The sequence below is a fragment of the Uloborus diversus genome, chromosome 10, assembly GCF_026930045.1.
Source record: "Uloborus diversus isolate 005 chromosome 10, Udiv.v.3.1, whole genome shotgun sequence".
Lineage (NCBI taxonomy): Eukaryota > Metazoa > Arthropoda > Arachnida > Araneae > Uloboridae > Uloborus > Uloborus diversus.
In genome coordinates this window covers 881,213-896,228 of record NC_072740.1, presented here as the reverse complement: position 1 = coordinate 896,228, position 15,016 = coordinate 881,213, and the positions used below count along the sequence as shown (strand labels likewise).

Genomic DNA, 15,016 nt, shown 5'->3' with positions numbered 1-15,016 from the left:
CGTAGAAACTTGTTTAAAACGATATAGTTATGAAAGTTACTTTACAAATGTATAAGTCTTGTCAATAAGTCCAGTTTTCTTGGAAATTGCAGGGTGGAGTACAAAGTGCAACCACCTACTTGGAGTGGGTTCTGGGTTGTTAATGCGACGCAATATGATTGCAGTTCCAGCAAAGAGCTGTATAGTGCACATTTGCTGTAAAAAATACACAACTGGGATCTAAATGAAGAAATACTGCAATATACAAAATAGGCTAAAAACGTTGAATTTTGGTTGATTTTGCTTAACTTTGCGGCTTATGCGCGAACTAAAAACTGTAAAGAAATGTACATATTTACAAAGATATATTGAAACACTATTAAAAGGAAGCATTTAAACGGGATTAGAACAAAAATTTTGAACATTTTGATTTTTATAAAAATATTTGAAAATTGATCATTTTTTACCTTTTTTGAAATTTTGCTGCCAATGCGCGATCTAATGATATAAATATTATTCTTTTTAAATTATTTTTCCCATGTTAAGGATGGCAATATACAACATTTTTTTGCTATTGGAAGTTGTTTCTCGAAAATATCCTGTTTTCGGAACACTTTACTATACATTGTAATGAGTCAAAGATTAAGATGGCCAAACATTAGTGTTGGTCTACGTTTCATCTTTCTTATTAACAGTTTTTTAAATGTGTCTCTAAAAACAATTTTGGAATTTTAATAATTTAACAACTTTAGTTTCATTTCATTTAAATTGTTATTGAAAACACGAAGGTGTTTTTTTATTTTTTGTGTGTTAAGAGCAGTTTAAATGAATAATTTTTCATTCTTAACTTAAAATATCTCATTCAATTGTGTTCCTTACATGATTTGTACATATTACAACGTATTTGTGCGCATTTTTTGCGTGTCACAATGTGCCTCAAGCATGCCATTACTAGCCCCGCTATGGGGCAAGTTGAGACTAACTTAGAGGATACGCAAATTTGTATTTTATGCCATGAAAAACGTTTGAAATGTTGATAATTGTTTTATAAATATATTGCCCAGGATTTACTCTAATGATATGATGCACTAAATGTTTCACATATCAATTCAAATCTTACGGTAATATCAAAAATGACAAAAATGTCACTACTAGCCCCGGTCTTCCCTACTGGGTAAGTCAATGAAGTCTGTACTATGGTACGTATGTCAAAAGGCACACCCACCTCTTTTACTATCTTAGTAATTTTTATAGCATAGAGCTTTTCCTCAAAGGGTAGTGTTAACTACCATCCAAAATCATACTAATATATTGTAACAGTTTAATTGAAAAGTTGTGTGTCTCAATACAATGGGTACTTCTCACTTTAATGCAATACAGAACGACATCTAGGTCGAAGTTATTTTTTTTTCCTTCGTAGAAAAAGGCCTAATTAGCAAAGAAAAAAAAAATATCGATGAGAATGGTTTGCTCAATACCTAACAAAAACTTTCCCTTATAAGCGTTGAAGTCTTCTGTATTTTGCTATCGGTCTCAATTTCACTCTTGATAACATTAACTTGAAAGCTCAGTATAATCATTTTTTGTAGAATTTCTTTGAATCACCAAAAACTAAGCTTTACTGACCTTAGGAACAATTACTTTATGAGTTAGTTTGATTTCACTTTAAAAATACTTTCATTATATGTAACAAATGAGACATAGCACTGGTTAAAAGCATAATATTTAACAACTTAAGACATACTTAGCGTTCTAGCGAAACCGAAGTCACATAGCTTCACAATCCCGTCTTTAGTAATCAAAATATTTTCTGGCTTTACATCTCTGTGAATGCACTGAAATATACAAGTATCATAAATGATTTTAAAGTACAGAATAATAATCGATTGAAATAACACTATTTCACGATACTAGCTGAACAACAAAGCTAATCATTAAAAAATATAAAGTGGACATTCCAAATTAGTCCAAGTAGACCAATAAGATCATCCCTCATTTTATAACGTAGTATAATAAAAATTCGCTACATCAGGACTTCATCGTTCTCAGATAGCCTACACTAAGATAAAGCGTTACCAACAAGCAGTTTGATATCACCCAGCGACATTGCTCCTACAGAGGACTACCTTGTCTTATTTTGCAGTAAGCTTTGTTTCTTCATGATTTATTGTAGTTTACTTGTATGTAAAATGGTTATTGTTCTTGAAGCAAAATTTATGTAGTGAACCAATTAAAAAAGAAAAATGTCGTTGTGCACCATCATTTCTTCCTGCGCTACCCGTCCTGTTCTTTCTACCCGTCGTTGCCCAGGTGCTGGATACCACATAGGGTAAGGTCATCAGTAACAGGGGATCCAGTAACAGACAGTCATTATTCAGTAAATTACCAACCATTAGCCAGGGCTAAAGCAGAAATACATGAAATACACCGCCAGCTCAATCATTTCCAGCCGAGGACTGCAGTTTCGTGCTTATTACCACTCCTCGGCCCGGCATAGAAAAGTGACTGAGCTGGAGATGGAAAACCTCACAAGGAAGCCAAGAGTGCCAAACAAACTGGTAGTTAAATAGAATTTGCACAGAGGTTTTCCATCTCCAGCTCAGTCACTTTTCTATGCCGGGCTGATGAGTACTAATAAGCACGAAACTGCAATCCTCGGCTGGAAATGACTGAGCTGGCGGTGTATTTCATGTAGACAGTCATTAGTTTGGATTTAAATAATAAGCCTTTTAGGTGGATGAAACTGATGTTGCTGTGGCCCATAAATATGGTGCAGCCATCTTGTGTTATAAGAGTGAATTTTATGAGCCAGTTAGTATTTACAAGGCAGTGGTGGAAGGTTGTGAACAGCCTAATCGAGGTCAGCTGGTGTTTCATGTTCATTTGAATTTAATAAGGCTTTAGTTCTAAAAATTCAGAACTTTTGCACATTTTGAAAAGAAAAGGGAAATTTCGTCAATTACTCATCCTTTTAGCCTGTCTTACTCATCAGATTTTTCAGTGTCTGTTACTGGGGGGGTCGGATCTTTTTTCGAAACTGAGCAAATAAAAATAGACTTAACTCAGAGGATCCAGAAGCAGCCAATCGTTAGATGAGAGGTTGTTGCATGAGGGAAACATTGTTTAAAAAGTCTAAATACATTAAAAGGCTCAGAAAATTGCGTTAACCTGAAAGCGATGTCTTAAGTATGTCTGTGACTCGTGCCATTACCCTATATCTTAGATAAATTAAATATAAATTCCCACATATATCTTAGACAAATTATGGTTTATCTTAGATAAACCTCACATGTGTCTCTCGTGTAAATAGTCTTTTTTTTCCTAAGACTGTGCATAAAAGTGACGCTGCAAGCCCAAATGATTATTTTTTGCGCATGTTATTTGAATTAAAAGAAGATTAGCAAGTTTCGCAGAACCTTGAGTGACCTCAATGAAACCCTGAAAAGTTTCGCAGAACGAAATTTAAGGAAACGGTGAACTGCAACATGTCTTATAATTAGAGCTCTCTTCTAAAAAATGCTGAAAGCATGTCGCTGATAAACATAAATAAATTTTCATACTTTCTCTGCCGATTTTTTTCGTAAAAAATACTTCCCGGTGGTTACAAGTTCTAACCAAACTATTCGTTTGCTTGCAACATAGGTTCATAAAGTTAACGATTATAGTTAATCTTGGAGGAGACTTCATCTAGAGCAGTTTTTTACGGATTGTCATTCAGACTTGATTCGGATTTATGCAGAAGTCCGTTTGAATAGAAAATAATTTTATGAATAAAATTTAAATTTAGATTTCCTTGTGTGTTTTTTTTTTTTTAAATTACAAAATTACCTCTGCGGCAAATTTGGCAAAAATCCTACGTTAACTGTGGATTTGAATAAGGAACATACAAACACAACCACATACATTCATTTATATATATACATAAATGCATGGATGAGTCAGCTGATGAATGAATGTGTACAAGTTGGAGCTAATTGAAAAATAATTTTAGGGAAATTAATCCATGAACCTCAGGGTGGCCCGATTTTTCTCACTTATTGCGCAAGTTAATCAATGTGGAAATTGGCATGGAACATTAAATGTTGAAAAAACGCTTTCAAACTTAACTGTAGGTCCCCCTCTCCCTTTTTTCCTAGAGTTCGTTCTTATGAGGAAACGTCAGTAGAATAGAATAAGGAAAAGTATTTGAGCAAGAAATACAAGAGCAGATTGGTAATTTCATCTCTCAAAAAAAGTATTCCAGGAGGCTATTCGTTTTTGGAATCGGCCGACAAGATCCGCAACGACCTGTTCATCATTGTCATGTGACAGTTAAAAAAGTTTAATGATAATAAAAGGTAAACAGCATTTTAACTCCATTGACATTCGGCGTCGCAACGGAACGTCATGTGATAACCAAACAAAAAACTGCTTCATATTGTCGACTGAACAGCAATCCTGTACTATTGATATCAGATCTTTCATACGAGTTTCCCTCAGACAAAAAGGATTCAACTAGAAGTCAATACTAATGCAGAAGAGTCCCGAAACCTCGTTCTCTTGTGGACCGAATAGTGATCTTGTTTAAAATTTCCGAGTTATCGGAAATACGCTAGCAGCAGGGTTTTTTTTTTTTTTGATCCTGCCAGATTGTGTCCGAGTTTTCCGGGACTAAAGAGAAAAAAAGCAAAATGAGTAGATCGTATTTCGTGTTTGATGTAGAACATACTAATTATGAAAATGCGTAAGTTGTTAATTTATTTTTAATCGCAAATGACAGGCTGAACCAAGTATAAACTAATTGAAAACAAAGAAAACACTAGAAAAGTATTATATGGGTCTCCAAGGGCTCAGTGCTGCTGTTCATTATTTGAAACTTTTCAATTTTGTTCATTTTAATGGAATAAATGATATTCTTCTTAAGCAGAAATTACCGCTCTAAAGCGAGAGCTAAGGCAGAACTTCTTGCAATGTACCAACAGCCCGCTTATTACATCCAGAGACTGCAGTTTCGTCCATATCGGGGTGGTCACATACGCATCACATTTTGGTCACTGTGTTATTAGGGGTTAAAGTGTGACGTCACCGCGAGAGGACAGTGACGTGAAGATAACGTCGCGCAACAGTCTCAGATAGGTCAAATTGTGTCATTGTTTTGCTGGAAAGTTATTAGAACACTTAAATTTTTGGTTTTGAATGACTGTGTTAATGAGAAAATGATCAATTCACAGTCTTCAATCAGTAAAAAAAAAATTCATCAAGGCACATTAAGGTCATAACGCAACTTCTCCACAACGTTACATAGTGACCGGTCACACTTCAGTTCTTACAATGACAGTGTAATGAAGTCACATGAAAATTGTTGCAAATGTGTCACAATGTGACTTCTTTTGTCGTCACAGTTCTGTCACTCTGTGACTGTGACGTTTGTGACTCACAGTGGAGTCACTGTGACTAAGCTCACTCTGACTGTGACGTTTGTGACTCACAATGGAGTCACTGTGACTAAGCTCACTCTGTGACTGTGAAGTTTGTGATTCACAGTGACTAAGCCGTGGCTCGTTGTGCTATTAGGGATGTTATGGACTTATCCGTCTGGAATCGACAAGCTGGTGGAAGATGATGGTGAAAGCTGAGCGTGTCAACAAACTGGTAGTTAAATCAAAATTAGCACACCAGAGAGATTACAAAGCAATGGTGCGGTTTAACTCGTCAATGGAAGCCAAAGAATAGGTATTAAGCATTATGTTTCTGCCCTTAAATTGACAAAAACTAACCTGTTGAAAAGTGTCCTCTCATTGAAGCTGATAGTGACAACACACTAACTAGTAGCTAAAATGAATTTAGCATGCTAGTGAGTCTGCTGCAATGGTACGGTTCAACTCGTCAATAGAAGGCAAAGCTTGGGTATTATGCAATAAGTTATTGTCTATAAGCCAGGTGTATTAACGAATTACTTGCAATAGACTGCGCTCGTTGGTGACTGTCGGTATATTTGACTCTTGCTGGCGTGCTACATTTACTTTAGCTACCAGCTTGTTGGCACCCTTAGCTTCAATGAGATCACATCTTCCTCCAACTCAGTTATTTCCCTAATACAGACTGGAAAGTCAAGAATAAAAGGACAAAAATCAGTCTGTAGATGGCGCTACCGGGCGGTCGGTATATTGCAATATATTTTTTAAATATACAGGGTGTTCCGTTTTAACCTGCAAGACCATTATTTTCGCAACCGTTAGTCCTAGATGTATATTTCCAATTGCAAAAATGTTCAAAATCAGATGCAGAGTTAAGATATGGAAAGTTTGAAGCAAATATAAAAAAGAGTTAAAAAATTCAAAATTTAACTTTTTTTTACGGGCCCTAGGTCCTCTAACTAATATTTAGGGAAATAATCTCCATTGAAAACTATTACTGACAAAAAAAATTGACAGTTGTGCGAAGAAAACTTAAGAAGATATTCCAGTTCAAAGTTTTTCGGGACCATACAGAAGATGAGATTGGAACTTATCGCCCTTTCAGAAGAATGACAGGTCGTCAAAGTAAGTAAAACCAAGTATTTATATTTTTCATTGCTATTCAAAAAGAAATGCAAATGTTATCTCGTGATACGCAAAAACACACTACAAAACCTCGAAGAATTAGAAAAACCACACTCTGTGCACACATATCATTTTAAACACTTTTTAACCGCTATACTTTTCCCCAAAAGGTGTTATTGACGGCGAGTGTAAAGTGGTGTAAGTCACAAAACGCTGCTTTTCATATCTCGGTGAATATTGGTCGTACCTCAATGCCAAACTCTTTGTGTTGAAAAAATATTTCAATGGAGATTATTTCTCTAAATATCAGTTGGAGGACCTGGAGCTATAAAAGACTAAATTTTGCATTTTTTGACTTATTTTTATTTTTAATTCAAACTTTCAATATCTTAACTCTGTATCTGATTTTAAACATTTCTGCAATTGAAAGCATACATCTAGGACTAACGGTTGCGAAAATAAAGGTCTTGTAGGTTAAAACGGAACACCCTGTATACAGACTACTATAGGTTTTCTGAATAGAGCTAAAACATGGAAATACAATTTGAGAAAGGCATTTTGATTTAGAAAAGCAAGAAATTTCAACTTTCAATCTGAGAAATATGCTATGCAAAGATATTTCAATAATAATAATAATAATAATAATAATAAACACTTACATTATGTTCATGGCAGAAATTGACAGACTGCAGTGTTTGCCAGATTATTCTTTTGGTTAACATGTCTGGAACCCTGATAAATATATGACAAGTGTAGAAGAGAAGGAAAAAATATATACTCATAGGAAGAAAACAAAGCACTTTTCACTGTTTGGCATAAAGTCTTCGTTAAAACAGCGCAATTTTTATAATTGATATATCATGTAAAATGAGCACGAAGTCTGAATAATTGATCGGGAACCCTAATTTGAATACTACATGAATGAGTTTTCACTTAGTGAAAACGAGTTTCATTTAGTTCTCGAGTCAAAGTTGACCGATCAGTACAAAAGAATCTAGCGCCATATCAATTTATTTTATAACTGAAACTACGGCGAAGCACCATTTATACGTTTTTGAAGGTACTGTATGAAAGAAACGTATATAGGACAAAAAATATAATAGAAAAACATTTATATGTAATGTACTGTGCAGAGACCAATTTTAAAAAAAATTATAAATGATAAAAACGTATAAAAGAGAAACGTATAAATGGGGATTCACTGTATTTGACAGACTGCAGGAAGTGAAACGTGTTCTAACCAAATTAGTTTATCAGTTAAGATATAGTACTGCATATTACCCCTTCAGAGTTTTCCCTCTTTGGGTTCAGGTTTAGGGGCTGGTTTAAATATACAGGTAAAAGTCGTTCTCACCTTCATAAAAAGTATAATGTTTCGCAGTCCAACGAAAAAAGGACCAGCCCCAGAACGATTCGTTTATCTCATAAATACAAATTTCAGAAATGATCCGATATTCAGTTTCGTCAAATGAAACGAGAGATAAAAGAGATATGAAAGGGGTATGAACCTAATCGTTAATCTTTCCACTAAGAGTTCGGTTTTTAACAGTGTGTCAAGTTAGATCTCATTTCCCACGGTGAGATCTAACTTGTCACTCTCGTCAGAGCGAATAGCTTTCGCAGTTTTCTCTGATTTCACATTCTCTAATGTAAGAGCTCTAGCTTGCATATCCTAAGATAGTGATATGGAGCTGACCTTTTGCTTGAAAACTGAGCTTTCAGAGAATCCAGACTTTCAGGAAGTTCTACAATGTGAAAAACGCGTGTAGATATATGTGGCTTTAGGTCTGGGGAGCTTTGTGGCCACGGAAGAAGGCGAATGTCGTCGTCATGACCTCTTCCATTCGAACGACCAAGAAGCTTGGTATCGAGGAAAGGGCGAACTTTTGTCAGATAACGGATGGATGCCCTACCTTGATAGAAAATGAACGACCATTGATCTTGCTTCATTTCAGCGAATGAAGCAAGAATTCGACTATAAACTTGATTATCTGCCGCAACACGAAAGCTGCATATATCGAACATTTTTGGAACAGAACTTGTAGAGTTTCTCCGGTAAATTCAACGTTGTTGCTGTGTTAGTGTTCATAATGTGTGCATTTTAATAAGCTTTCCAATCCTGGAGGGAATCGTGACACAACCTCGTACATTGAAAATCCTCGCACTTTAGTGGGTGTTCGAGCTGTAGTTAGTACCGTTGTTGTAAGCAAGAAATCTTTAAGTAGTGCTCTGCAAAGGAAAGGCAGATAACTGACTTAAAGAAGAAATGCATAACCAGTTGTTAAAGAGGGAAAACAAAAATCAGTAAATGACAAGCTTTTTTAGATCTAAGTCTCTTGAAGGAGATGTCTTACCCTTTCGGATGCTTCTCAAGAATATCCAATACCGTATGCTCGCAGTATTCGAACACCAAATGCAACTTGCGTTTCCGCCGGAAGACTTCGATTAAATTAACTAGATTCGGATGCTTCAGTTGCTGAAACAGAAAAAACGGCATTAGTTAGAAAATATTTCGACTTCATAAGTATTAATATATAGGGTGCTTTAAAACCGGAAGGGTGTTTCGAAAGCACCACAGGGTGCTTTAAATTGGCTGTAGGGAACATCAGAATGGCATAAAGGTGCATACGTCCTGTCAAACATTTCTATTACTGGACACTCACACACCTACATGTATACGCAAATATATTCCATATTGTAAATTTAAGTGAGACATTAAAAATTTTGAAATGTGTCACAACAATCTCTCTGATTATTACATTCTTTTCAACTTCAAACAGGCAATTAACTGAAAAAATTTGCCATTTTGATATCATCTCCCCAGAGCAAAATAAGGATATCTTACTGTTATTCTTGGGTTTCAATTTCTTACTGTTGCTTTGAGGCGACGCACAGTGGGGCGAAAACGCCAAAAAGCGCTTATAAATGGAGTATTTTTCCTATACTAAACCACTTGAGAATTAATAAATTTGCACAGGCCTGCCTCTTAGGCAATCAGAACTGGAATTTTAGAGCCCTTCGTCCACTACAAAGCTGAAGGGAGTCTTTAGAAAGTAGAAGAACCATAAGTACGGGGATTTACAAACATTTCTTTTAAGCAGTCTATATTTTTTTTTCTTATTAAAGGCGGGTATATTTAATTTCTCTCTTGTCCAACGATAGTAATAGGACGGAAAAAATGAGTAATCGAATTCTCAAACCAAAAATCGGTTTTGATCAGCACCAAAAACTTCGGAATTCAATGTTATTTTTTTTCAAATCACTACAAAAAAATGTCCTCTTATGTCCTCTTAGAAATTAATATTAATTAGTCATAAATGGTCTGTAGAAAGACCCTGAAAAAGAATTAGCTGCGTAAACCTGCGAACTTTGGACCCTGAGCCCAAACAAATCGAGAAAACACCATTATAACATGCCTGTGAAACAAACAAGCGAGAGAGGTTTTAAAACACTTATAAGCGCTTTTTGGCGTTTTCGCCCCACTGTGCGACGATGTACATTCTACACTACAGAAGACAGGATGTATCAGTACAGCGTTTACAGACTTTCAGGGCAGATAGACTACATCTAGTTGATGGGAAATCACATAGCAATGCATGGTCGGAACCGCTTTCCACAAGCGACAGTGACGACACAAAGCACAAGAAAGACAGGACAGAAAACAGAAGATTAAGAGGAGAAAACATGTTTATTATTTTTAATAAAGCAAAAATGCCGGTTTTGTTGGGTGTACACGATAGATGTTGTTACGTAAACATCTTACGTTAGCATCAGATGACGGACGTGACTTTTGTTACAGCGGGAAGTCCGGAACACACCCGGTATTTACGTTAACGTTCAATATTCAATGCGCCGGAGATGAAGGCACGCATCAAGGCCCGGGGTAGTCGTAATTTAGAACACCTACTTCGATGACAATCGTTGACTCCTTAATGTTCTTTGTTTTTTAGTTTTTTGCTGTACTAAGGATAATCAACATGTTTTCTTCTCTTACTCGTGTCGTGTCTTTTTGGCGATTTGTGTCGTCACTACCGCACCAGGAAAGCGTTTCTGACCATGCATTGCTATGTGATTTCCCATCATCGAGGTGTACTCTAAAAGCCCTCAAAGTCTGTAAACGCTGTACTGATACACCCTGTATTAGATACTTTAAATATAATATGAGTAAACATATAGATTTGATATGCTCTCAAGTAATCCCAAAATTTTCAAGTCATCCCTAAATTTGGTAAAACCTGTCACCAAATTGATGTTTGAAAATGGAGTCACATTACCTAGTTTATTGGAATCAGCTAGTTATAGCCACTTATTTTCAATCGCATCTGCAATGGGTTTAAAGACACGCGCTTCCAATAACAATGCCTTCAACTATGGTATCTAAAAATAAAAAAAAAAGGAGTGACAAAAAAAAACTTTTTTTTTCCTCCACTCTTTTGAACGGAGAAGGAGTTTCTTTCCACCTTCAAGCAAATGCCTAAAATATTTATTTCAAAACTGGACTTTAAACACATGTTTCCAGTTAAAAACTCCAGTCTCATTGTCCCTAAAGCTAATAGGAGTTTGTAAAAAAATATTATAAACGCAAAATTTAAAAAAAAGAAAAGAAATTGCTTTGCTATGAGTGAAGAAGCCATTAGCTTGAAACGAAATTCCACTTCATCAATAGCTAGCGAATGTGTTCAGTGCTATAAAAGTTTAAAATGTAACACATCAAAAGAGACAAAACAAATATTATAGACTAAGACCAAAACGATCTAAAGTATAGAAGCATGAATCAAAGAAAATTAATCGATAGAGGGGAAAAAATGCGTTTCTAGTTCTTTAAATTTTATAAGTACACAGGGTGAACAACTTAGCACGAATTGTAACCCATAGGAGAATTTTTCTACTTAAGAAAATTCAAAGAATTTTACTTATTTTTCCTGACAAGAAATTTGTGTATAAAAACATCCTGCTCTAAGTTATAAGACTTAACATTTTGAAATATATAAAAATTCGTTTAGAAAAATGGGGATGATAAAAGGTTTTTTTTTTTTTTGAGATTCTGTTCTACTCAAAGTTGTCCTAATAAAAATATACACTGTTAAACGGGAGAGTTTTTGCTTTTCAGGACAAAACTTTCAACAGTGAGAAAAATTTTGTTTTTTCAAATAATCCCAATCTCACTTAATATAAGCCAACAAAGCAGGCATTAACTGAAAATATGTCTAATTCATCTTTTATGGAGTGGTTTTATCGCACAGATCGTCTGTAAATACTTGAAATGCAGATATGCCCTGGACTATATTTCGTTAGAAATAACTATTATTCCAATTGTTATAGATATTACAAAAACTTGGAACAAATTTATTCCGGAAATATTTTTAAAATGGTACAAAAATTGAAAGAGTTTCTTTTTTTTGTTAAAAGATAAGTATAATTTTTCGGTTCTAAAATTACTAGGGGAATTGATTTTCGAAAAACTCACCTATGACAATTCCCCGCCCCTAGGTACAAAACTTTTAAGATGAATTATGATTTTGCTAAGGATGATTTTTTTGTTTTATTTCTTCAGATTGCAAACACCTATGAATACAGAGTAACCTACAGGTCATTCAATCCAGACTGAAACTAAACTCCTTAAAAGAAATGAAAGCATTGTAATGCAGCTAAATACAGATTTTGGGAATCCGCCAATCCATGTCCAGGGAAATAAGTTAAAATGAGGGATTCAAGCAACAACTGGCAGCAGTTATTTCACTAAAAAGCATTGTGGTTATTTTTAATAAAAACAACGTGTAATTAAAAGGCGAGTTTTTGGACTTCGAAACTTGTGTCTCATTTTCATACGGCATTTTTGACTTTTTTTTTCAAACTTAATACAGGGTGTGGCGCGGGAACTATCCTTTTTTAATTTGGAGCGCAAAAAGTGTGGAGCATCACAGAGTAGTGGGGAGAGGATCAATGGAAAGATCTGAATAGGAAGTTTTGTTGCATCATGTTTTCAGTAGTCATCATGCTTTGTTCGAGACAGTATCGATCTGAGTTAATCTGAGGGTTTCAAGCATCAACTGGCAGCAGTTATTTCACTAAAAAGCATTGTGGTTATTTATAATAAAAACAACGTGTAATTAAAAGGCGAATTTTTGGACTTCGAAACATGTGTCTCATTTTCATACGGCATTTTTGATTTTTTTTTTTTTTCAAACTTAATCCATGGTGTGGCGGGGGTACTATCCTTTTTTTAATTTGGAGCGCAAAAAGTGTGGAGCACCACAGAGAAGTGGGGAGAGGATCAATGGAAAGATCTGAATGGGAAATTTTGTTGCATCATGTTTTCAGTAGTCATCATGCTTTGGTCGAGACAGGATCGATCTGAGTTAATCTGAGGGATTCAAGCATCAACTGGCAGCAGTTATTTCACTAAAAAGCATTGTGGTTATTTTTAATAAAAACAACCTGTAATTAAAAGGCGAATTTTTGGACTTCGAAACTTATGTCTCATTTTCATACGGCATTTTTGATTTTTTTTTTCAAACTTAATCCATGGTGTGGCGGGGGTACTATCCTTTTTTAATTTGGAGCGCAAAAAGTGTGGAGCACCACAGAGAAGTGGGGAGAGGATCAATGGAAAGATCTGAATGGGCAGTTTTGTTGCATCATGTTTTCATCCTCATGTTTTGGTCGAGACAGTATCGCGCATTTTTCTAACAGTCGCTCGATCGAAATGGGGACTTAAACTGGCCCGCACGTTCGCCTAATTTAGCCTTTGTGACTGATTCCTGTGAGGTGATCTGAAGTCGCGGGTTCATAACGATCGTCCACGAGCCCTGGAGGACGTGAAGAACCGTATCCGGGCCGAAATTGCCAATACACCTGTCGACATGCTCCAAAAAGTTGACCAAAACTTCCGAGTTCGATTGAATCAATGTATTGGCAATGGAGGGCAACACTTACAAGATATTGTTTTCAAAACAGTGTAAAGCATAACCTTCAATTATGTGTAATATGAAAAATATAATAATAAAGAATTTTTCAGTAAGTATTTTTTTTTCATTTAAAAAAAAGGAAGTTCCCGCGGCCCACCCTGTACAAGCGTTTTACCATGCTCCACACGGTACCGATAGCACAGGTCAGAATGCAATTCCTATCTGAAAGACGAGAATATAACACCCAACTAATGGCACCGGTGGGTGCCTTCGACTGATTTTGATTCCCATATGATTAAACATATGTAACTCTAACATTGGCAAAACAAAAACTTTTCAACATCACAAAAACTTTTCAACTCACTTTAAGCATTCTGATTTCTCGCAGTGCAATCTTTTTGATCAGTGGATCATCTTCGGTTTCCATGTATTTCTTTACAGCAACTATTTGGCCATTTTCTCTATTTCGACACTTAAAAACTACGCCGTACGAGCCTTCTCCAATCTTGGACAACTTTTCATACTTTTCCATCATTGGAGTCAGGTGCCGTCGTTCCTTCCTTGAAAAAAGGAGACAATTTAGAAATCATTTGAGGGGTTAGAACACTTTTGTCGACCAATGGATCGATAACTGACTTAGTTTTTGCAATATGAACAAAAGTTTCTTTATATTTATTTATCCTTTTTTTGAACGTAACGATTTCGATTTTAACTGCTTCGTTGCTCGTCTTACAAAAGGGCTAAGTATTAGGTACACGCGTTTCGCTAATTTAGTGCATTCTCCAAAATTCATCTATTATCTAATTTATAGAGTAATAGCCATTAACACGAGAGTTTTGTTACCCAGTTTCCCCACCAGGTGGTGGCGACTGGGATCTTACCATGCAAAACTTCCCAAAGAATTTAATTTCGCCGAGATTATTCTAAGTCAAATGAACACTAAAAAATTATTTCAGGTGGCGCATAGTCATACAGCATGAACGCTGACGATTTTCTAAATGCTTTGCTATTCTTAGTAACTATACCCCCCCCCCCCAAATAAATAAAACACAGTTAATATTTATAATTTACAATTTTCAAATGCAGTCAAGCCCGTAATTAGAACATCGGCTAAAAGATTATCCCGCTTAATGTAATACATTTTCAATATACCAAACCATTGATATCTATTATACACAAGCCAGTAATGGAAAACGGGAGCACAAAAATTTAAAAACAGGGAAGAAGTTAAATAACAAAAATCTGAAAAAAAATTAATTTGAATTTTGACATCTTGAATTCAAATGATGTTTGTCGCAATCACGAGTGTGTGTATGTAGGCGTGTGTTTGTGTGTGGGGTGTATGTGTGTTTGTGTGTGGGGTGTATGTGTGTTTGTGTGTGGGGTGTATGTGTGTTTGTGTGTAGGGTGTGTGTGTGTGTTGGCATGTGTGTTTGTGTCTGTGTGCTGGCATAAGTGTGTGGGTAGTTGTGTGTATGAATGTGTGGGGGGGGGGGTATGTGTGTGTAGGCATGCGTTTGTGTGCAGGCATGAATGTGTGTGTATGTGTGCGTGTGTGTGTAGTTGTGTATGTATGCGCGTGTGTGTGTAGGACATGGATGCAACCTG

At 35.8% G+C, this 15,016-nt stretch overlaps 1 protein-coding gene across 1 annotated transcript in view; it reads right to left on the bottom strand.

Moving 5' to 3' along the window:
* The window catches only part of LOC129230985 (cyclin-dependent kinase-like 4), a 90,878-nt gene extending 76,902 nt beyond the window's left edge, over window positions 1–13,976 (bottom strand). The window contains exons 1-4 of the mRNA XM_054865229.1: window positions 13,773–13,976; window positions 8,855–8,976; window positions 7,160–7,232; window positions 1,724–1,814 (exon numbers count right to left, since the gene is read on the bottom strand). Coding sequence (XP_054721204.1) covers window positions 1,724–1,814; window positions 7,160–7,232; window positions 8,855–8,976; window positions 13,773–13,943 — 457 coding nt within the window. The 5' untranslated portion in view covers window positions 13,944–13,976. The remainder of the gene's footprint in view (window positions 1–1,723; window positions 1,815–7,159; window positions 7,233–8,854; window positions 8,977–13,772) is intronic.
* Between the last annotated feature and the right edge of the window lie 1,040 nt (window positions 13,977–15,016).